Source organism: Pleurodeles waltl, chromosome 2_1, assembly GCF_031143425.1.
Source record: "Pleurodeles waltl isolate 20211129_DDA chromosome 2_1, aPleWal1.hap1.20221129, whole genome shotgun sequence".
Lineage (NCBI taxonomy): Eukaryota > Metazoa > Chordata > Amphibia > Caudata > Salamandridae > Pleurodeles > Pleurodeles waltl.
The window spans coordinates 780802953-780827463 of record NC_090438.1 but is presented as its reverse complement, the minus strand read 5'-3'; the positions used below and the strand labels follow the sequence as shown (position 1 = coordinate 780827463).

At 43.8% G+C, this 24511-nt stretch overlaps 1 protein-coding gene across 1 annotated transcript in view; it reads left to right on the top strand.

The window, feature by feature from the left end:
- The window catches only part of CAP2 (cyclase associated actin cytoskeleton regulatory protein 2), a 420383-nt gene that overhangs the window by 67169 nt on the left and 328703 nt on the right, over positions 1–24511 (top strand). Inside the window, exon 3 of the mRNA XM_069218426.1 lies at positions 5210–5310. Within this exon, the coding sequence (XP_069074527.1) occupies positions 5210–5310 (101 nt within the window). The remainder of the gene's footprint in view (positions 1–5209; positions 5311–24511) is intronic.

Sequence of the window (24511 nt, the reverse complement as noted above, 5' to 3'; positions counted from 1 at the left end):
CACCTAATAAGAGTCCTTCATCAAAGTCATCTCTTTCTAGACGCTGGTATATGCCACTGTGTCTGAATATATGTGAGTCATGCGTGCTCCCTGGGTACTTAGCTACAAGGTCTGTGAAGATGTTCTGAGCATTGCACGCAACTTGTATGTTAATGGAATGTGTGCTCTTACCATTCCCAAGTATGTTTTCTAGACGGGATGAGGGACACATGGGCATATGGGTCCCACCTAAGTAGCTGATGTCCTGTGGGAATCCCTCAATTTGGTAGAACTGTGTTTTGTTTGCTGCATTTTCTGGTTTTCCCTGGACATTTAGATGTGCTGGCTTATGTGGTGGAGTTTTAAGTATTGTCACTCAATGTAATCCCTAAATTATGTGATCTGTCTTTTTTCAAAAATTGAAATGTACTACATGTACTCAGTGCAATTTCACCTGACTTTAGTTTTTCATAGCCGGAATCTAAAAATAACCAGCCACAGGGTTAGGGTTTTTAATAAACAGCAAATGTTAGAATGTTTTCAGACATCTCTGAGGTGACCATGGATAACACAAGCAATTTGTGACTGATCTGTGGCAAGCCATTACTGTTGGCTGCTTTTATAGCTGACCATTGCATACTATTTGCTGTAGCCCTGTTCTGTTCTAATTTACCAAGTTAAACTTTTGAGGTAAAAGTGAAGAAAGGTTACTCTTAAGGTAATTTTGATTCACTACTCACTGGAAATAGTTTGGACCCAATGCGTCTTTGGAAGCCCCCAACTCACTTGTATATATGCACTGATCTCCAACTCGTATACAACCTATTTTATAACATCGACCACAACAGAGATTCTAAATGTATGTGTGAGACTATCAATTTTCAGTAGAGGACGCAGATTGTAAGATTAGGCCAGAATTGGTGGTTTACAGATTGAAGTGAGAACTGTGTATATTGTAACTATCTTTATTTGAAACATGTGTACTTATATACTGCTCAAATGCAGAATATTTGTATTACATGCAACATAGAACATTGTTTTCAATTCAAGAAGGAGAAAGATATTTATTTCATGAGATTCAACGATATACAAGTTGTCTGTATTGTTTTTCATGAAGCGCACATCAACAAAACATTGTATTCACGTGTGTGAGTATTTTGGGAATTGTGGAAAATATTTGCTATTCTGTGATGTTCTGAGGTTGACCTGGAGTAATCCGCCTCTGTTGGTGTGAGCAAAAATTGAGAAGAAGGCCAAGAAATTAGAAGCAGGGGTGGATTGTAAGTTCACTGACTCATGTTTTCGTGCTTGATCTGTTGATCTCAATCACAGGTAGGCCCAAAACTCATGACCCGGTATGGCAGGAATTTCCATCAGATTTTGATTTGGACCATGTTATGTAACAGCCAAACATGATGAATAGATAAAGGGGGATCTTTTCTGAGACAGCAGAGCCAGTGCTTTACCAGATACTGCATGGAAGCGCAGCAACGTAACGTGACCAACAATAGGAGTTCTCCAGTCCCAATCCATTTTATGTGGAGTTCTTCAGGGACCTTTATTCTCACTGATAATTTTAAACATTTATGTTAGTCCTCTCATCTCCCTGATCAGGTTTTGTGGATTTATGGCTGTTTCGTATGTGAATGATGCACAACATAATAATAAAATAATAATACCATTCATTTGGAAAGCGCAACGTTCACCTCGTAGGTATCTTGGTGCTGAAACACTGCAATAAACATAAGAAACTAAGCAAAAACCTGGGTTACCTATTATACCCTCGACTCTTCTACAGCTTAGGGAAAGGCCACCTTTTTAACTTTATCCTAAAACTGTACAAATTTTCCTCCTTCATAAGGAAGAGCAGGAGTTTATTCCACAATTGAACAGCCTTCACCTGAAAAGATCTGATACCGTACCTAACCTTCTTAAATTTTGGTACACATATCAGGTTAGCCAACTCAGACTGAAGCTGCCTCTGCGGACTATAACAACAAATCTTGTTTTTCATAAGCGATGGACCAGTTCCGTTCACAGCTTTGAAAACTGTGCACATTGCTTCAAATACAATTCTTTCCTTCACAAGGAATTAGTGTAGCTCTCTTAAGGCGCCTGATGCTAAATCAAACCTAGATTTGTTAAGCAGAATCTTAGCTGCCACTCTTTGGATCCTTTGCAATCTTTTCAATAGATAGTCGGGAACACCCAGCAAAAGTGTGTTGCAATAATCTAATCTGCTAAGCACCACACTGTGTATCACCAGCTTCCTTGCTGGTTGGAATTGTAAGGCAATAATTGTCTTTTAGTTAGTCCATACCATATTGCCACTGTTTTGTTTACATAGGTTTCCATTGAAAGATTTTCATCCATTAGAACTCCCATGCTATGAACACTTTGAGTAGTATTGATGCTCTCAAAAGTGTTCCAAGGCCAGAGATTGGTTGGAAGGGAAAGTGACATTTTTTGCCGGCTTACAACACAGAAACTCTGTCTTACTCCCATTTTATTTTAACTTGTTCTGCTAGAGCAATCTTGCCATTTCAAATAAGCAGGTATGCAGCCTTTCCAGATGGGATGAGCTGTTATTATCCAATGATAGAATGATTATCCACATAGTTAACAAAGGAGATCCCATTTGACTAAATTAATAACAGTAGTTGTTGCAAATATTTATTAAAAAGGATGGGACTTAGCACCGAGCCCTGTGGGGCCACGTGACTTATCTCTCTAAATTTTGACTGGAAAAAAGGGGAAAGCGCAATGCCTGGTATCTATCAGTCAAATATGACTATACCCAGTTCAGAAAATTGCCAACCCCAATTTCCTTCATTCTATCCAGTAACATTTGATAGTTGACAATATCGAAAGAAGCGGATAGATCTAATAAAATTAATACTGCGACTTTGCCGCTTTCAACTGTCATTCTCAACAAACTCAATGCGTGAATTAAGGCAATTTCCGTACCATGTACTGGTCTGAAACCAGTTAATTTTCCAAGATATTGTTGTCTTCAAGATAATTGTCGTCCTTTTAGACCAATTTCCTCCACAATGTGCGACTAACGTTTCCATCTGTCTTCAAAAAGAGTGGAAATGGATATCAAATAAATTTTTGAAGTTAAAAATTAACAGGTAACAGATCTGTGGTTCTGCTGTGTGGCAATCACATTTATCAATGGCACGAGTCACTGTGGCTGAAGTCCGTGGTAACTTGACCTTCGACCACTACCAAAATATAATCCCTAGGAGTTTTAATAAGATTAATCTCTTTCAGCACTAATAGATGCAGTTTCCTCATTTTGTTTGCATCTACTAAAAATACTAAGAAACATTCTTCCATTTTTGAGTACTCACCTACACTCTCAAGAGGTTTTGGCCTGTATTGTTTCAAGGATCAACTACTGTAATATCCTTTACCTTCATCTTCCTAATTAATCCATGGCTAACCTTCAAAGGATTCATAAAATTATAGTACACGCACATTACAAGTTGCAAGAATTTCACTTTGTATTTCAGCCCTGAATCAAATTACAATGGGTCTCAATAAAGAAAAGAGTTGTATTTAAAACTTTGTCTTATGCATTAGATTTTTTTATCAAAGTGAGAAATCTTGTCTGAAACATGATTGCTTCTGTCCCTTCAATGCGTAAAGGTTTATTGCTTAGCAGGATGTTCATTGCACTTACTTGGTGCATAGCTATAGATTAGTCCACTAATGCAAACAAAATCCTTGTCCTCTCTTTTTTGATTCAGGAAAGCTAATGGTTTTTTTGGGGGGTTTTTGTTTTGTTAATCTCAATCTCCACCTTTTTTCGTTCAACCTTGTTCCTAGTTGCAGTCTGAAAGAAGTAAAGTGTTGTATGAGAGACAAAAAGGTTTGTAGCCAGTGAAACACATTTTCACGCCCTCGAGTATATCTCTCTAGATCTATTTCCCTTTTATTTTCTCCTACTGATTGTCCGCTATGTAAAGAAGCCCCCAGGAGTAGGTACTTTGGACATGTCAATTGCACTAGTAACTTGTTGATCTGTTTTTTTCTCGATACTGAAAATATTTAGCCATGTAGAAAATGTCCCTTCGAATATGAGGGTGTTTCAGGCCCTATAAAACCCAGTGTGCATATATTCTAAATGTAATCGTGCATAAACATACATTGTGCCAGCGATGATTAGTTTTGTTTGCTATTTCTCTCTGACTGCCAATGCCTGGAACTCTTTTGCTCCATCAGTCGGAAGTATATGCTTCTATAATCACCTCCAGAAAATTCTTAATGCTTGGTTATTTTAATCGCAATGCCTAATTTGAGCCGGTGCCTGGCACCGGCACTTATTTTTAACGGCTGGCACTTAGTATTCTGCATCAGGCATTTCCTGCCAAAATACACAGATTGGAGGTGGAGGAAGAGAGCAACGAAAAATGCGTCTCGGCGGGAGAAAGCAAAAAGCTGCAAGAGTGAGCGGAAGGTGCAGGGGTGGCTGTAAATGGATTAGAGGCTCGAGATGACTCGCACATTTAAATATAGCAGCCACCTGTTTCAAAAGAGAGCTTTGGGCACCGGCACATTTTTATTACTGTTTAAACCTCTTCCCCTTTTTGGTGGTTCACGTTCATTGGTTAGCTCCAAAGCACGTTGGTCCGATAATACTTTTCCCCTTTCTAAATACATTTTCAGCAATTCATTCATTTGTGTCTCAAATAAAATAGATGCAGCCAGGCAAAGATGTTGCTTTCTAGAAACCGGTGCTGGGTGGGTCTGGTTGAGTAAATTCTGTTGCTAGGCAGTTACTCATTTCCATCCCCGTTTAAGCCTCTCAGGTCTTCTCTTATCTTCAGATAGAAGTTGCACTGGAGAAAAAGAAGGCCAATGCCAGACTGAGGGGTAATGATTGGCCAGTGGCTGTGCTGCATCATCTTAACCACGTTTGTGGACTCATTTGAAAAGAACACATCACTAGTTTGAGAACCATTTAACGGGTTCAATTATTAGGTTATTTTTTTCAAAATTGATTCTGGTATACGTTTGCCCACGGTTTATCTGACTTCAAGCATTAGTGTGATGTATCTTTTCTCCTGTACTGCATAGTTTTAGGTCATAGTGGAAACACAAAACGGGCGAGCGTGTTGACGTACGATAAAGTTAAAATGAATGTATTGAGTAGCAGTTATGGTTGTAAGTACATTTATGTCAGTATTAGCTTGGTAAATCGCACACCATTCTTTCCCCACAGGAATCCCGCCCTCCGTGGAGGCATTTGACAAGCTGCTCCACAGCGCTGTTGCTGAATATTTGAAGCACAGCAAGATCATCGGTGGTGACGTGGAGACACATGTAAGTGCTTTTCAAACGTTTTCTCTTAAATTGAGTCTTAACAGTATCATAACATGGAGAAATGTACCTAAAGATTCATCACCGAAGCACTGTGGACTGTGGCATATCTCACACTGATGAATCATTCAGTGGTCTTGCCGGGTAGACACTGCTTTATTGGTGTCTTTCTCTCATTTGAGTTTCTCCTCATGTTCTCACATTATTCACTTACAGATGCTCTCTACTGAGAGTTCTGCACAACGCGTTGTAAATGTTGGCATGGGATGATATTGTGCTTGGTGATGGAGCTGGCTCGCAACACTGCAATGTGAATGGGCAAGGACTGGCTGTGCAGCTATGTAGGAAGGGTTTACCAATGACAATGCAATAGCGGAAATTGTATACATACTTCTTTTAAGCCAATCCTGTTGATGAAAGTCAGGGTGTTGTTTTAAAACGGCATGTGATGCTTAGAAACGCTTCAGAAGTGACATGCATGAGGTTCAAACAGTGAGGTGGCACCTTCTGATCACCTGACTGAATTAGTCACATGCAGCCCTTCAGCTGCACCAGAGACCTACTGTGCCCATATGACAATACCGGGATAGGAGGAAGAATTGCTGCAACCTAATGAGATTGTTTGTTGCTTTGCAGCTATTTTGTTCTTATTTTGTTTCTCTTTAGGGAGTAGGAAGGTGTGTGGCATGTGGGGCATGTTTGAGTAGCTGGAGAGTAGCTAGACAGTTAGGGAGATTAAACCAGTTTCAATAACATTATGGACATTTCACCACATTCTCTATAGAAGTGGCAGATGAAACCCCGTTTGAGCTTACCTTATTTACTTCAAAGACTCCTTTACAGGGAGTGCAGAATTATTAGGCAAGTTGTATTTTTGAGGATTCATTTTATTATTGAACAACAACCATGTTCTCAATGAACCCAAAAAACTCATTAATATCAAAACTGAATATTTTTGGAAGTAGTTTTTAGTTTGTTTTTAGTTTTAGCTATGTTAGGGGGATATCTGTGTGTGCAGGTGACTATCACTGTGCATAATTATTAGGCAACTTAACAAAAAAAAATATATACCCATTTCAATTATTTATCATTACCAGTGAAACCAATATAACATCTCAACATTCACAAATATACATTTCTGACATTCAAAAACAAAACAAAAACAAATCAGTGACCAATATAGCCACCTTTCTTTGCAAGAACACTCAAAAGCCTGCCATCCATGGATTCTGTCAGTGTTTTGATCTGTTCACCATCAACATTGCGTGCAGCAGCAACCACAGCCTCCCAGACACTGTTCAGAGAGGTGTACTGTTTTCCCTCCTTGTAAATCTCACATTTGATGATGGACCACAGGTTCTCAATGGGGTTCAGATCAGGTGAACAAGGAGGCCATGTCATTAGATTTCCTTCTTTTATACCCTTTCTTGCCAGCCACGCTGTGGAGTACTTGGACGCGTGTGATGGAGCATTGTCCTGCATGAAAATCATGTTTTTCTTGAAGGATGCAGACTTCTTCCTGTACCACTGCTTGAAGAAGGTGTCTTCCAGGAACTGGCAGTAGGACTGGGAGTTGAGCTTGACTCCATCCTCAACCCGAAAAGGCCCCACAAGCTCATCTTTGATGATACCAGCCCAAACCAGTACTCCACCTCCACCTTGCTGGCGTCTGAGTCGGACTGGAGCTCTCTGCCCTTTACCAATCCAGCCACGGGCCCATCCATCTGGCCCATCAAGACTCACTCTCATTTCATCAGTCCATAAAACCTTAGAAAAATCAGTCTTGAGATATTTCTTGGCCCAGTCTTGACGTTTCAGCTTGTGTGTCTTGTTCAGTGGTGGTCGTCTTTCAGCCTTTCTTACCTTGGCCATGTCTCTGAGTATTGCACACCTTGTGCTTTTGGGCACTCCAGTGATGTTGCAGCTCTGAAATATGGCCAAACTGGTGGCAAGTGGCATCGTGGCAGCTGCACGCTTGACTTTTCTCAGTTCATGGGCAGTTATTTTGCGCCTTGGTTTTTCCACACGCTTCTTGCGACCCTGTTGACTATTTTGAATGAAACGCTTGATTGTTCGATGATCACGCTTCAGAAGCTTTGCAATTTTAAGAGTGCTGCATCCCTCTGCAAGATATCTCACTAGTTTTGACTTTTCTGAGCCTGTCAAGTCCTTCTTTTGACCCATTTTGCCAAAGGAAAGGAAGTTGCCTAATAATTATGCACACCTGATATAGGGTGTTGATGTCATTAGACCACACCCCTTCTCATTACAGAGATGCACATCACCTAATATGCTTAATTGGTAGTAGGCTTTCGAGCCTATACAGCTTGGAGTAAGACAACATGCATAAAGAGGATGATGTGGTCAAAATACTCATTTGCCTAATAATTCTGCACTCCCTGTACAGGACGGAGCAAGAGGGTGAGAGAAAGAGAGAGAAAGAGAAGAAACCACTTTCGCAGACTCGGTATTCCTTAACCTAGCCATTGAGATGTAAACTTATTATTGTTACTAATGCATCAGATTCGTGAGTTTTTATTTGTTGTGAGGGGTACCCTGTCTCCCAATCAAAGCGCATCCACTAAGATCCAGGACGAGACCACCAGGCTCAGATCATATATGTACATTAAATAATCACTACCAGAGGTAAGGTGAAAGACTCAAACCTCTAGCCTAGTTTACATTGCTCGCCACATTCCCCATTATGTAGTTATGTATACTTCCAAGGTAGTGCTAGATTGTGTCACAGCTAGGTATGCAGGTACATTGGTTACATATTGTGTAAAGTTATTCATTCATGTAGAGTGGTGATGTAGTATGTAAGCAATGCATATCAAGCAGAGCCAATATAGTAAGCCATGCCATGTTGAGATAGTGAAACATCAAAGGACTTAAGAGTTGTTTAGGTTTCTAATGTAACTGCCACCTCACCAAAATAGAGGGTGGAGATAGCTAGAGGGAGATTTTAAAAAGAAAACGAGAGAAAGAGAGAGAATATTCTGATAAATAAAGATGAAATATGGCCATAAGGCCTAGGATAACCTTTTAACTCTTAGGTGACTTTAGAACCAGAAGTATCTGTCTTGATCAATACCTCCTGCTCCAGGACAGCAGAAAGACTGCGCCATTTCGTTGAGAGAAACATGTGAGGGCTTTGTGAGGACATAAAGGAGGTTGGGAATGAAGCAGACAAGGTCGGACTAGGACAAAAAATAGGCTCGGGCACCAAAATAAAATTGCCCCCCATTAGTGAGTTAGGCAGCTAAAAGAGTAGCCCAGTTTTGCAAATTGGGGCAGTTTTGAACTTGTAGAGATACGTTGTATAAGAGGTTTGCAAGGTATGGAAGACTGCATGGATTTGAGATTGCTGCATGCAATGTTTTTTTTGGCTTCAGGGAAATTAATAAAACAAGCCCACCACCAGCCAAAAAACAGCCACACACTGGTCTGTCAGACCAGCCCGCCAGGCACTGCCTGAAGCACAGCTCGAAGAAGATCTCATTTTCCTCAAATATGTTCATGAAAGCTGTGCATGTTCTAGTCTTTTGGTAGGAGCTATGACTAAGTGGAATGTTTTCCTCTGGGTCTAATGTTTAGGGTTGCGACTCAGCAGCCACTGAGGAGACTCTCCTGGGAGGCCTATTGCTTATTCGTATGAAGAAGGGATGCCTTGAGAGATTTCTGATATCTTTGTTCACCATATTGTCAACTCTACCTGTCAGAAGAGTAGGTCATCTGTTCTACCTTTGGTGTGTGCTACATTGAGAATCTTCTATCTGGGGGAACTGAGCTTTCATGGCCAGGTCATGTGCTCTGGCACTTAGTTTTATGGGAATGCTATTGACTGTCTTCAATGCATTTGTGTCAGAATGGCATGTTGTAAAAAAGGCATGGTATATGCTTAGAGAGCCCACACATGACATAGGAAAGTGTAGCCCTCACTTGCGGTCAACATATAAAGTAGTCAATTTCAGAAACATCCTTTGACGCATAGTTTGAACTTGCAGAACTTTTATTTTAGCTAAAATTGTTTGAAAAAACTGATTTTTGCTTCACCTTTAAACCTTACTGGTAATTTGATATGCATGGTTCTAACCAAGTAAGGTTGGTTTGGAAATTACAATGTGACAAATTCTTTTATCACAATTAGAAGTTTGGGGATTTACACAGAGGGCTAGTGAGCTCTTAAAGGGGTAGGGAGAAGGCATAAACTTGTATGTTGTGCATATTTTGCAGGAGTCTCAGAGTGAGTACCATGGTGCCTAGAGACACTGCATTGATGGGCCTGGCTCATTTAGAGCACATTTGATATAACCTCACCAGGATTAAATGCACAGTTGATATTACCTTAAATGCCAGCTTACCATCCCACTGCTCCATACTCCCGTAAAACATTACTTTTGAGTTACAGTAAATTCCACATTATTATGAGTAAACGCTATCTACCACAGAATGGATCATTTGCAGCATATGGCACAGTGTCAACCCCTCCCCCCCCAATTTTTAAGTGAACGAAACCAAAAAATGCTATGAATACTAGTTATCAAAACAGTGCAGATATTGGCACTTTTCAAAATGTAAATGCTCAAGTTTCATTTATGTATTTCTGTAATATGAAATGGAAGAGGTGAAACTCACTCCTAGGTGGTATTAATATTGTTAATGTAATCTAGCCGCATATGAATTGAGAGAAAGTCCTCCAGTGTATTGTTATCAACAGAAAATGAAATTTCTACATATTTAAATAGATTAAACAATGTGGAAAGAATGATATTTCCTTTATCTTAAATGCTACTTACATCAACAGTTTTATCAGAATTTCAATTTGGCAAATGAACAGGCAAAATCGTGCAAGAGTAATTGATCTTTAAATAATGTTTCCTTCCCCTAGTGACGCCATTTCATGTGACCTGTAATTATTTTCAGGGGACTGCCTAATGTTGTGTATACAAAGTGTCAGGTATGTGGAAGATCAAACAAATAGGCCCATTCCCCAGATAGTATTGGTATTTGATATTGCATCTAAGTGCTTTCCTATAGAACAGGCAACACTGCTACAGTGACAATAGTTCTGATGAGCTATTTACTATAAAGACATGTTTAATATTTAGCTTTTACTTGTCCTACTTGTAAATACCATGCACCCCGCCTTATGGACAATGAGGCCTACTTAGATGTGACTTATAAATATTTAAAAGAAGGGTTTGTGTATGTCATTTTGACAAGTCAAATTTGCAATTAAAATCCAGGCTAATGGAGGCAACCCAAAAGTAATTTTTACTGTAGTGGATGGGTTCTGCAGTCTACTTGTGACATTTAACTTTTACACCTTTTTTACCATTAGTAGGGACTTATAGGTAAGTCATAACAATTCATCATTTTGAAAGGAGGAGTGCAAACACTGTACCACTGGTTAGCTGAGATAAAGTGCACAGAGTTCTACTGCCAGCAAAAATAGTGTTTCTCAAAAGGGCAGAAAAATCTGGGGTGACCCTGCAGAAAGGGAAATTTTCAACAATGAAGATTTGTGCCCTGTTGCAGTCAATGTTGCGTACGTTTAATGAAGCCTAATACCCTCTGAGAAGTAGAGAAACATGGTAAATGAAAATCATTTATATGATTTGTTTGTGCTTTCAAGCAAGATAAAAATCATTATTTGTTGGTGAATAACATTATGTGTTGTAGCTGCTAAATTTTAATTATACATAATGTGTTGATTTTCAAAAGCAATGAAATACAATTCATTCAATACAATTGATAGCATTAGCCAAGTATGTTAAAATTGTAGAGTAATAAAAAAAATTCTAGCTATTGCGTCAAGAATTTTCAATTCTATTAAGGACACGGAGGCGAGGATTATGCTTCTCTTTCTTTACTGTCAATCAAACAGCAGCCAATGAGTTTACAGAAAATAAAAAAACTACAACTCCCATGAACACCTGTAGTCCAGCCTGACCAATCCCAGGCCTGCTCCCCACTATAAGAGTCAACATAACAAAAGTCCTTCCTCTTTCTTTGCGTCAGACAACCATTTCTCCATAACGTTCATCAACTTGCAGCGGAACATGCTGTTCAACAACCGACGACGGTGAGATCTTGAATCATCATCTTTCTGAAGACTCACTCGCCTTTATTACCTGTACCTAAGGATAAAGGAAATGTACCAATAATACCATTTGGAAATGAATTAATCTTAAGGGGGGGTAAAAACTTTGATATTTATAAACACATCTCATCATAACAAGTATAAATCTTAAAAATGTAACACTTAATACAATCACAGTTTTCAGAAGAAGGGTGGGATAATCCTCGCCTCCGTGTCCTTAATAGAATTGAAAATTCTTGACGCATTAGCTAGAGAAGTTTTTATTCTGTGTCAGGACCGGAGGCTTTGTATTATGCTAGTTTAAAGCCGTTCCACCACTGTTGACGCTATATCAACAATAGGCTTATGATAAAACACCTTAACTGTACTGTCTGAAGACCAATCTGCTGCTGCCATGGTATCTTCCAATCTAGAGCCAGCTCCAAGAGACTTGGATGCTATAGCTCCTCGAACCGAGTGAGCACCAAAAATAGAAGTATCTATACCAGCTTCCCCCAAAAGCCATTTAACCCATCCAGCTAAAGTAGCTGCTGACACAGGACCATAAGGTGTTTGCAGAGAAATCAACAGTTGACCCCCTACATCCCTGCGACATTCCTGCATACAACTTTCATAAGCCTTCCAATATTGTACAACACACAACTTCTGATTATGGGGAAAAGCAGGATATGAAATACATTTAGTCGCAGTTTTTGTACGTGTAGAAATTGTGAATGAAACTCCAGAGGGAGTAAATACTCTACCTGTCAAGTCCAATGCTCTCTCGTCCGATACACATCTCCACAAGATTAGACACGAAAGAACCGTAAGCTTGGCAGATAACTGCTTACGTGACAAATCGTCATTACACGGCCAAGACCTGATAAAACGAAGGACAACATCCACGTTCCACAGGACCAAATATCGCGTTTGAGGAGGATTGACCATCCGAATACCCCGAAGGATTTTAAAAATGAAAGGATGCTCCCCAACGGGTTTACCGTCCACACTGTATGTCCCACTGAAATTGCAGATCTGAAATTATTAACAGTTCTGTAGGCGATACCTTGAGTGGCTAATTACGAGAGAAAATTAGCAATCATGGAAATCTGGGCCCCCAAGGATCAATACTATGTTCACTGCACCAACCCACCCATCTCTTCCAGGAGGCTTCATAACGTTTATGGGTGGAGGGAGCCCAGGAGAGAGATAGGAAGAACATAGCTTCTCCTGAAACTCCCGGCATTTGCCAATGTCTCCGAAAAGTCTCCAAGCATGAGGCTCAACTGTCCTTGAACTACTAGAGGATGGGGAAGACTCAAGGGGTCCAGTAACAATGACAGGAACAATGGAAGAAGAACCGGGTTTGCACATGATAGGGACATCGCAACTGGAAACCAAGCTTGAGCTTTCCAGAGAGGTGTCACTAAAATGATCTCGGCTAGTTGTCTTTTGACCTGAGCAAGGACTCTCTGAATCGTTGAGAATGGGGAGAAAGCATAAGGAAGATGCTTGGACCAGTCCTGAAGAAATGCGTCCGAGCCCATTGCTAAAGGATCCGGCCTCCAACTGAAAAACCGAGGCAGATGGGAGTGAGGCGTGATGCAAAAAGATCTATTGAGCAGAGACCCCATCTCTCTATAAGTTTCTGAAAAATCGATTGGTGAAGCTTCCAATCGCTGCCGTCTCTCAGAAAACGGTAGTTCCAATCCGCCACTACATTGGAACAACCTGGAATGTACTCCGCTCTCACATGAATCTGGTTCTGTAGACAGTAATGCCAAAACTTCTTGATAATCTCCGCCAGCATGCAAGATCTGGTCCCGCCCAGTCGATTTATATATCTCACTGCTGAGATGTTGTCCATTTGCAGCAGAATGCAACAACAGGCTTTGCTGGGGATGAGCGAGCGGATCGCAAAGGCTCCCGCTAGCAGCTCCAAACAATTGATGTTAAGACTCAACTCCTCCGAGGACCACCGTCCTTCTGTCTCCACCGAGCCACAACGAGCTCCCCAACCCCACCGGCTGGCATCCGATTCTATTACAATCTCTGGTGAGGACACTAAAATGGCCCTGACGGGCTATGCTTCCACATGTTTCAGCCACCAGATTATCTCAATTTTGGCGTCTTCCGATAACGGAATCTGTTCCGTATAAGCTAGACCCTTGCAGAGATGCAGTACCCGATAATGTAAAGAGCCTGGAAACATCACCTGAATTGATGAAGCAAGAAGCCCCACCAATCGGGTCAAAATCCATAATGATATAGTCGGAGAGGCAAGGGCTTTCTGTAACACTCTCCTGATCGAGGTCCGTTTCGTCAACTGTAACCTTAGTTGGGCCTGCACAGAATCCACTTGAAAATCGAAGAATCTATACATTGCGAGGGGAGTGTTAGTGATTTCTCGCTGTTGATCAAGAATCCCAGATCCTGGAGGATTTGAATTGCCCAGGTCAGATGAAGTAAGACTAAGTCCTTGGACTGGGCCATAATTAGCATATCATCGAGATAAATGATGAGCCAAACGCCTCGTTCTCGAAGGAATTGCACTACGGGATGTAGCAGCTTGGTGAAACACCAAGGGGCCGAGGATAGACCAAAGGAGAGAACCCTGAATTCGTACTGCAGGTGTCTCCAAAGAAACTGCAGAAAGCGTTGGTCAGGGCAGAAAATTGGTACCGTTCAGTAGGCATCCTTGAGATCTAGACGCAATAACCAATCTCCTTCTTGCAGCAAATCTCGTAACAGATGGATACCTTCCATTTTGAAATAGCGATAGACTATCCAGGAATTGAAATCTTTCAAGTTTAATACCAGGTGAAAACCTCCTACCTTCTTTTGCAGGAGGAAAATAGAACTGACAAAACCGTTTGGATGTGGTTCTGAGCGGACTATCGCATGTTTGTGAAGAAGATCTTCAACTTCTACGTTTATAAACGCACTCTCTGTTTGGGAAAAAAAAGGAGAGGTAGAGGAGGATGGTTTTGAACTGGGATGGAATACAATTCCAATCTGTAACCCTGTACCATTTGTAGAACCCAGGGATCTTGTGTAATGCGTCTCCATGCTTGGACATGACTCTCCAATCTCCCCCCAAGGATTACCTCTGTAAAGGGAATAATTCTCACCTGAGGCAGAGGAGTCTTGATTGCATTCAGACCCCTTTCCTCTAAAACGACAACGTTGGCCTCTTCTGGCCCTCGATGGATAAAATCCTGAGGATGACTGTGTAGACGGGTCTCATCGACCTTGTCTCCAGACTCTACGGACTGGCGCTTTTCGCACGCCTCGTCCGGAACCCTTGCGCGTTTCCATGGGGACGGGGAGACGCCACCTGAGACGTCGACACCGGATTTCCGCGTGTCGCCGTTAAAACAAACGACGGACTTCAAAGGGGAGGAGGAGTTCGCCGAGAGAGAAAAAGGTCTGACGAACGAAGGGAGCGGCGCGCGAGAGGAAGACGCCGAACCCAGATCCGAGCAGAGGGCGAGACACCAGAACATCGACGAAGCAAGCAACCAGGACACAGAAGGAAGCAGTCTCCGCCACGACCCAGGAGGGTCGTGGCTCCACAAGGTACGGTCCGTGTTACAGGGCCGGCGGTATTCTGTATATAATAGTAGGGACAAGGGGGGGGGGAATTAACAGAAAGGAGAAAGAGGGCGGGTTGGACTCAAGGGGATCACCGGGGACGGAGTCACAGAGGGCGAGGCGGTAGACTGAGCACTTAAAACAGCGTGAGACCACAACCTCTGAGAACTCCCTATCACTTCCTCACCATAAGGTATATTCCTATACCCATGCACCCTAACCCACCACCCTCTTATTTCTTTCTCCCCCTTGCACATTCCCCTACTAAATTAAACCCAGAAATCTCACAACGCCACTTACCTTTTGTTTTGTTCCTGTCTTCTTGTTTTTCTGGGACCACGAGAGGAAGACGCGAAAACCACTAATCCGAAAAAGACCTAGAAGAGAAGGAATAAAAATAGAACAGAGACATTAAAGACAAGAAGACAGGGGAGCTATTCCTAAAAAGACATTTGTGTTGTTACGCTATACGCACAGTTTTTTCCGCTTAGACGTTACCAGAACCAATAAAACCTTTTGTTTTCCCCTATATACGGACCCGAGTCCTTTGTACCGCCAAGCCTTCCACAGACTGGTAGTAGCCTCTGCCTCCAGGAACGTAGTTGGTGGAGGTCTGCTGAAAGCCCCATCCTGACGTTCGACCCCGACAGTGTCCGGCCCTGGTAAAAAGGCCACCACTGAACATTCGCTTCTTCGAAGACTGGGCCTTATCTAGAGCTGTAAAGGTAGATACATATTTAACCAGGTCCTTAACGAATTTGTCTCCGAAAAGGAGTCCATTAGCCAGGGATCTTGGTTCAGAAGGAGCAAGCTCCGCCAATTTGGGGTCGATACGCATAAGAAAGGACTTTCTGCGCTCTGTGGACATTGCACAGTTTGCTTTTTTTGTCCTGGCAACCGTTCCAGGCACGATCAAGTCCTTTCTTGGGGTCTTTTGTGATCTTCTTCAAGAAGGTAGCCTCACTGGGGTCAAGCTCAGGAGTGTCAGCCACCTTCCCCAGCAGAGAGGGCCGTGGACACTCGGATCGCAAAGTGCTGCACACATCCTTGTCAAAACTTCTGCGCAGTCTATCCTGCACATAGTGGGCCCCTTCCACACATGGAACCCATTCTGTAGATCGGGGTGAATAATGTTCTCCGGGTCAAACAATTATTTTTTCTGTGACACCACCTCATCCGGGGAATGATGAGACTTACGTTTGCACTTACCCAGTTGCCTGGGTTCAGAGAACTCCGACTCCGAATGAGAATCCGAAGATTGCGAGAGTTCCTTGCGTGAACCTGATGGCGAAGGAAATATGTCAGAAGCGGCAGCAAGACCAGGACCATATTCGTGATCTTTCAGGACCGCAGTTGCCATCTGTGAAATAATTTCTGCCGAGGATAACAAGCCTGAGGAGGCTCTGGGGTTAAAACCGCCTTCCTCAGATTGAGGTTCTCTAATCCTTGACCCAGAGGTTGGAGGTCCCATCAACCCTCTTTGCCCATATATGACCAGGGGCATTGTAAAAGGTTTTAATGCTTTAATTAAAGCTTGATTAACTGAGTCTTGTACATGGTGGCCAAGGGCCTGTACCAATCTTTCCTCCATCTGTTCTGGGAAGGGTCCTTCCACTTCTTCCTGATAGTATTCATCCTCCTCAGCAAAGTAAGCCATGGTAGGATGTACAGGAGTTCGGGGGCGAGGAAAGCCCCTGCAGGTTCAAGAAAGGCAGAAAAACTGTCCTGAATGTCACTGAGACTCTGTCTCAATAGGGCCCAATATTGTGTGGAGGGAGCATCTGTATCACCCTCCTAGGCAAGGCCTTATATCGTTTTTGCGCCCCGTCGGGCGTTCCAGGGGCAATCAATATGCTCGTTAAGTTCAGGCGCAGCACACAATGGAAATCCGATTCAAGATCGGAATCTCCGGTAGTGCGCATGTGCGAGAAACAAACGAGTAAAAATAGAGAGCGGACTGTTCTCACAGGCAGCGCACGTAAGGCCTCCAAGGGAGGCCTTGAGTTTCCTCATCGGAGTCGCCGACACACCGCGCGGGCCGAGAAGTGGGGAAAACCTCACGCTCGTGCAGGCGGGACTCCAATACTGTGCATCACAAAGCCGCAACGTGCAATAGGGAAGAGGAACACCCTCCGATTGCGTGGGCGGCTCCACATGAACAGGGCAGGACCGCGAGGCGTGTCCTTAAATCAAAAGCCCTAAACCGAGTGATGCTCAGCCCCGCTCCCGCTCCACAAGCCGATTTACATATAGTAACAGTTATCAATAAACAAGATATAGGTAGTAATGAGAAAAGGGACTTATCTCCGGCTGTGCAGCAGCAATGAAAGAGTTAAGGACCTTGGCTGTGGTGACTCTTATAGTGGGGAGCGGGCCTGTGAATGGTCAGGCCAGACTACAGGTGTTCATGGGAGTTGTAGTTTTTTTATTTTCTGTTAACTCATTGGCTGCTGTTTGATTGACAGTAAAGAAAGAGAATCATAATCCGAAGCCTCCAGTCCTAACATAGAATCAGGGAATACTGAAAATAACATGGCAAATAATTTGGCTTTACACACACATAACTTAATTTCTGCCACAGAAGTGATCCAGGCCTCCAATGTAATTGTATCCTGCAATGTTGCATGATGCCTTTGGACCTGGATGAAGAAAATGAAAAAATAAATAGATCTAGGGTCTTAACACTTTTTTTTGTAGACAGACTTTATTGGTTATCAAGCAACCCAAAAAAAAATGAAACATACGTTGGCAAAGCAGGGGAGATAGGCATTTCAGCAGGTTAGCATTAGCCAACCATTGTGTCTCAAAATTCCCTCACTTTGCTCCCTCATGCGCCCCTCCCCTTCTTATGAGTCAGAACCATGCGATCTTGGGTCTGTGTTGACGGATTCTCAGTATAGAGCCAAGTGAATAAAATCATTGTGTCGGTCACCCTAGGTGGAGACCTTGTGATGGACTGTCAAACAGGGGGTAGTAGGATGTGGGGTGGCGTCCATTGGATTAGATTTAAGTGGGGGGTGGTGGTGTGGGCACCCTAGGTGGTGTAGTTTCATGCAAACCTGTATGTGAATGTGAAGGTTTGGCTGCATGCTGTAAGCTGTCAACCAAGGCTTCCCATGCATCTGCATTTTGTAGCTTCCCATTTCTGTTACGTGCCTCTTGCGGCAACAGCGCCCCCTTGCAGCCTTCCCATTTCTCCAATTCCAAGTGGCACATCAATAGAGTGCCCCTCCTTGGGTCTTTCCAGTGGCGTGTGGGTTTGTGGTTGGCAAGTATTAGTGCCATGTCTTGGAATTTACTGGTTACTTTATTTTTACAAATATGTGGGAACCAGTGGAGTAGGCGATGACCTGGGGTGTTGGTTACTTTGCTGTCGAGTAAGTCGAGTTTGGGTGACTCCCTCCCAGAAGTTGTGTATGTGAGTACAATTCCAAAGAATGTGGAGGAAGTTGGCACCTATATCCTCGCCTCTAGGGCAGGAGATGTTAGCTGGCCCAAAGTATTGTTTAATTTTGTCTGGGTAAGGTAGGCCCTTTGTAAGATAAAAAAGCCAATTAGTTTAAAGCATGCATTTCGGGAAATCATGGAGACTTGTTCTAGTATAGTGTCCCAAGCATTTTCAGTAATGGGGATTCCCAAATCCTCCTCCCAGCGGGCTCACAAGGCACGAGTGGTCACAGGGTATCTGCTTGCAGTGCCCTATATATAAATGTAATCGCTTTGTAAGTGCCGGCTGAAAGTGCTATATAGCGACAACAGCGCTGGGCCTATGGCTCCAAGCCTCCTGGTTTCCAATGGTGGCAGAATGCCGCCGTTACCGATCCATGGAGCAGGAAGTGACCTTGGGGCAGGTCAAAGTCGGCCTGAAGATCGCCGAACGGTAGAAGGATCGAGTCACGGAACAGTTGTCCCACCCTGTCGAGCCCGGCAAGTGACCATTCCCTGAGGCCACACCAGTCCCCCCTATGTTATGGTCAAGATGTCAGCATATTAAGTGGGAGATCTGGAGAGGAGGGTATCCGAATATGTGTTTTTTGCAGAGCTCGAGCTCAACATTTCCGGATGACCAAAAACTCTTTTGAGTCAACTGTAGGGGTGTTACGGATTCGTAACAGCGTTATGACAAGGGCGTTCAAGGGTGGGACCAATGGGCCCATTTTCTTGCCAGGGGATTGTCTGTCCATCATCCAGTGAGTGGATCATTGGAGTTGGGCAGCCAGGTAGTATGATTTAAAATCCGGAACCACCAGGCTTCCCTGAGAGGTCAGATGTTGCAATGTGGTATGGGCCACATGTCTGCTGCTCTGGCCCCAGATAAAAGGTCCTAATGAAGTGTTGAGTTCTGTAAAGATACAACAGGAGCTTGATACTTCATGTACTGAGCTTATATTTTTAAATACTCCTACTCCCATATTACTACTCAACGTCAGATTTGAGGTAGACTCTTGCTTGAGGATGTCTGAATCATAAATGTGAAGATAAACCTGTCCAGGAGTGGATGTAACATTAAACCTTTTTAGCAAGTAACCAAATATGTCATGGATATCTGCTGCAATGTTAAATGTTAAGCATTCCAGAATCATGATTAAGTTGGTTTAGGCCTGGATGGGCATTCCAGTTATCATATACGCATTTGGGCCTTATTTACAAGTGGTTTGTGCCACAGGTGTGTCATTTTTTTTGACGAACCGATGGCACAGGCCCATATCTACAAGGCCACACAAAGCCACTTTGTATGGCTATACATGGCCTTGTAGATATAGAGTAAGGCAACGCAGTGCAAGTCACTGCATTGCCTTACTCTGCATCAAAGAGGGACACCATGAGTGGTGGGTGTTCCACGCAACACCCATGGATTTTGACTCATTTACACGGATTTGTAAACCTAGGAATGCCTCAAAAGTCTACGCATAAGGGAAGCGCAACAATGAGAAATACCTTTATTTCTCCTCGTTTTCTGCAGCTTACATAGAAAGAGGAAAACACCACTTGTGATTGTTTTTGTGCAGGCAGATGTTCCTTCCTGCACAAAAACAATCATCCTTGCAATGCCAACACCCTTGCATCATGGTACAAAGGGGCCTGCAATGGAGCATGGCAGCCCATTGTGCGCCAGCACGGGCAAAAAGATAGGAATACGTCGTATCTTGTAGATACAGTGCATTCCTGCCCTTTTCTTTTGACATAGGGCAGCGCAGCAAGAATGCTTGGGGCGCTGCCCTGCGTCAAAAGATTGTAAATATGCCCCATTTGAGTCTCGTAAGTATTGCTGCCACAAAACCAGTGTCTTTCATTTCAGTGTTGCATATCTGATTTTGTTTAGTCACAGGGCCTCTCTGTTTATGCTTGGATGCAATACCACTGTAAATCTCCCTACCACCTTTCATCATTTTATTATACCCTTTTCAAGGGGAAGCCCCTGTGACCCTTGCTCCTCCTTATATCTGTATTTTGCATTTTGATGGCATGAACTCTTGACCTCCCTTTTCGATCTCTACACCACTCCATGTCATTTTCATTCATGACCTGCCCAACCAGACACTTCCTGTTGCTGTCCTTACATATTTCTCCCCTGGCCTATTCTTCTTACAGCTCCACTCCTCCATGATGCTTTTCCTGTCTGTCTTATCCTCGTTGTCTCTCTATTCACTGTTTGGTGTTAGAGACAGTGTGAGAAAGTAGCCTCTTTCTAGCCTTGTTACCCCGACTTTTGGCCTGTTTGTGAGTATATGTCAGGGTGTTTTCACTGTCTCACTGGGATCCTGCTAGCTAGGGCCCAGTGCTCATAGTGAAAACCCTATGTTGTTAGTATGTTTGTTATGTGTCACTGGGACCCTGCTAACCAGGACCCCAGTGCTCATAGGTTTGTGGCCTATATGTAGTCCCTGTGTGATGCCTAACTGTCTCGCTGAGGCTCTGCTAATCAGAACCTCAGTGGTTATGCTCTCTCTTTACTTCCAAGTTTTTCTCTAACAGGCTAGTGACTACATTTACCAATTCACTTTGGCATACTGGTACACCCATATAATTCCCTAGTATATGGTACTGAGGTACCCAGGGTATTGGGGTTCCAGGAGATCCCTATGGGCTGCAGCATTTCTTTTGCCACCCATAGGGAGCTCTTACAATTCTTACACAGGCCTGCCAGTGCAGCCTGAGTGAAATAACGTCCACATTAATTCACAGCCATTTACCACTGCACTTAAGTAACTTATAAGTCACCTATATGTCTAACCTTCACCTGGTGAAGGTTGGGTGCAAAGTTACTTAGTGTGTGGGCACCCTGGCACCAGCCAAGGTGCCCCCACATCGTTCAGGTCAAATTCCCTGGACTTTGTGAGTGCGGGGACAGCATTACACGTGTGCACTATACAAAGGTCACTACCTATGTATAGCGTCACAATGGTAACTCCGAACATGGCCATGTAACATGTCTAAGATCATGGAATTGTCCCCCCAATGCCATTTTGGCATTGGGGGGACAATTCCATGATCCCCCAGGACTCTAGCACAGTACCCGGGTACTGCCAAACTGCCTTTCTGGGGTCTCCACTGCAGCTGCTGCCAACCCCTCAGACAGGTTTCTGCCCTCCTGTGGTCCAGGCAGCCCTGGCCCAGGAAGGCAGAACAAAGGATTTCCTCTGAGAGAGGGTGTAACACCCTCTCCCTTTGGAAATAGGTGTGAAGGCTGGGGAGGAGTAGCCTCCTCCAGCCTCTGGAAATGCTTTGATCAGCACAGATGGTGCCCATCTCTGCATAAGCCAGTCTACACCGGTTTAGGGATCCCCCAGCCCTGCTCTGGCATGAAACTGGACAAAGGAAAGGGGAGTGACCACTCCCCTGACCTGCACCTCCCATGGGAGGTGCCCAGAGTTCCTCCAGTGTGTCCCAGACCTCTGCCATCTTGGAAACAGAGGTGTCTGTGGCACACTGGACTGCTCTGAGTGGCCAGTGCCAGCAGGTGGCGTCAGAGGCCCCTTCTGATAGGCTCTTACCTCTCTTGGTAGCCAATCCTCCTTCCTAGGTAGCCAAACCTCCTTTTCTGGCTATTTAGGGTCTCTGCTTTGGGAATCTCACCAGATAACGAATGCAAGAGCTCATCAGAGTTCCTCTGCATCTCCCTCTTCACCTTCTACCAAAGGATCGACCGCTGACTGCTCAGGATTCCTGCAAAACCACAACAAAGTAGCAAGACGACTACTAGCAACCTTGTATAGCTTCATCCTGCCGGCTTTCTCGACTGTTTCCAGGTGGTGCATGCTCTGGGGGTAGCCTGCCTCCTCTCTGCACCAGGAGCTCTGAAGAAATCTCCCGTGGGTCGACAGAATCTTCCCCCGGCAACCGCAGGCACCAAAAGACTGCATCACTGGTCCTCTGGGTCCCCTCTCAGCACGACGAGCATGGTCCCTGGAACCCAGCAACTCTGTCCAAGTGACTCTCACAGTCCAGTGACTCTCACAGTCCAAGTTTGGTGGAGGTAAGTCCTTGCCTCCCCACGCTAGACTGCATTGCTGGGTACCGCGTGATTTGCAGCTGCTCCGGCTCCTTTGCAGTCTTCCAGGATTTCCTTCGTGCACAGCCAAGCCTGGGTCCCCAACACTCTAACCTGCAGTGCACAACCTTATGAGTTGTCTTCCGGCATTGTGGGACTCCCTTTTGTGACTTTGCATGGACTCCGGTTCACTCTTCTTCCAAGTGCCTGTTCAGGTACTTCTGCAGGTGCTAATTACAAATACACAGAAAGAGAGCAAGGGAAGCAAGGCTAACCCACACCGCTTCCCAAAAGAAACTATATAATCACAAAAGGTGTGGGGTAGTGGGAACAGGGGGTAAGACTGGACCTTCTGCAGGTGCTACCTGCTTCTGTGAGGGCTCCCTGAATTGCTGGGCGCCCCCTCTGTCTCCTCCTCCAAGTGGCGACATCCTGGTCCCTCTTGGGCCACAGCAGCACCCAAAAACCTCTACCCCGACCCTTGCAGCTAGCAAGGCTTGTTTGCGGTCTTTCTGCGTGGGAACACCTCTGCAAGCTTCATCGCGACATCTTCCAAAGGAGAAGTCCCTAGCTCTCTTCTTTCTTGCAGAACTCCAAGCTTCTTCCATCCGGTGGCAGCTTCCTTGCACCCTCAGCTGGCATTTCCAGGGCTCCTGCCCACTCTCGACACTTCGCAACTATTGGACTTGGTCTCCTTGTCTTACAGGTACTCAGGTCCGGAAATCCACTGTTGTTGCATTGCTGGTGTTTGTTCCTCCTCCCTCTCTGGGGGCAGTAGGTGCACTTTACACCTACCTTTCAGGGTCTTGGGGTGGGCTATTTTTCTAACCCTCACTGTTTTCTTACAGTCCCTCTACAAACTCACATAGGTTTGAGGTCCATTCGTGGTTCGCATTCCACTTTTGGAGTATATGGTTTGTGTTGCCCCTATACCTATGAGCTCCTATTGCAGTCTATTGTAATCCTACACTGTTTGCATTACTTTTCTTGCTATTACTTACCTAAGTTTGGTTGTGTACATATATCTTGTGTATATATCTTATCCTCATACTGAGGGTACTCACTGAGATACTTTGGCATATTGTCATAAAAATAAAGTACCTTTATTTTCAGTACTTCTGTGTATTGTGTTTTCTTATGATATTGTGCATATGACACCAGTGGTATAGTAGGAGCTTTACATGTCTCCTACATGTCTCCTAGTTCAGCCTAAGCTGCTTTGCCATAGCTACCTTCTATCAGCCTAAGCTGCTAGAAACACCTCTTCTACACTAATAAGGGATAACTGGACCTGGCACAAGGTGTAAGTACCTCTGGTACCCACTACAAGCCAGGCCAACCTCCTACAGACAGTCTTATTAGTGGGACAAGGCCAGGTTGATTCTGATGCAGAGATTCAAATTTATTCTCTCCATCTCTGTTCAGTTTCTTGCTGGATTTTCAGTCATTCCTATTTGATACTATATGATTTTCATGGTTTGATGGGGTTGCAATACACCAACCTAGAAAAACATTTGCAAGTAACAATTTCTCTCCGGGTAGGGTGAGATATTTGTGATGTTTTATATGTGGTGGGAAGCCACCTTCACAACCACTACGATCAAAGGAAGAGTTGAAGACTAATTAGTGAACAGGAAAATAGACTAGTTGTGTGTGACAGTCCTTATCTTCTGTAACTGTTTTTGTGTACTTTCATCTATATTGCTGGTGAGCCTCTGCTCCAACCTAACGAAACAGGAGCATTTCACTTGCTGTTGACGACTGACAAAATAAACTTCACACTTTTTTCCACTGTTTTCAAAACATGGGAGAGTCACAGTCCAAAATTGGTACACTTTTTCCAAACAATACACTGAGAAAAAACTTAAGGTAAAGCATTGTTAATCTGATCACTCAGGTCCGATTCAACCAGAGTCATAAAAAAGCGGGTCTACAGAGAGATATTAGTAGAGGTGTGGGACTGACAGCACCCTGACCTTTAGGACCACACGACATCTGGTTGACTGAAGAAAACAAACTAAATACCAAGGCCC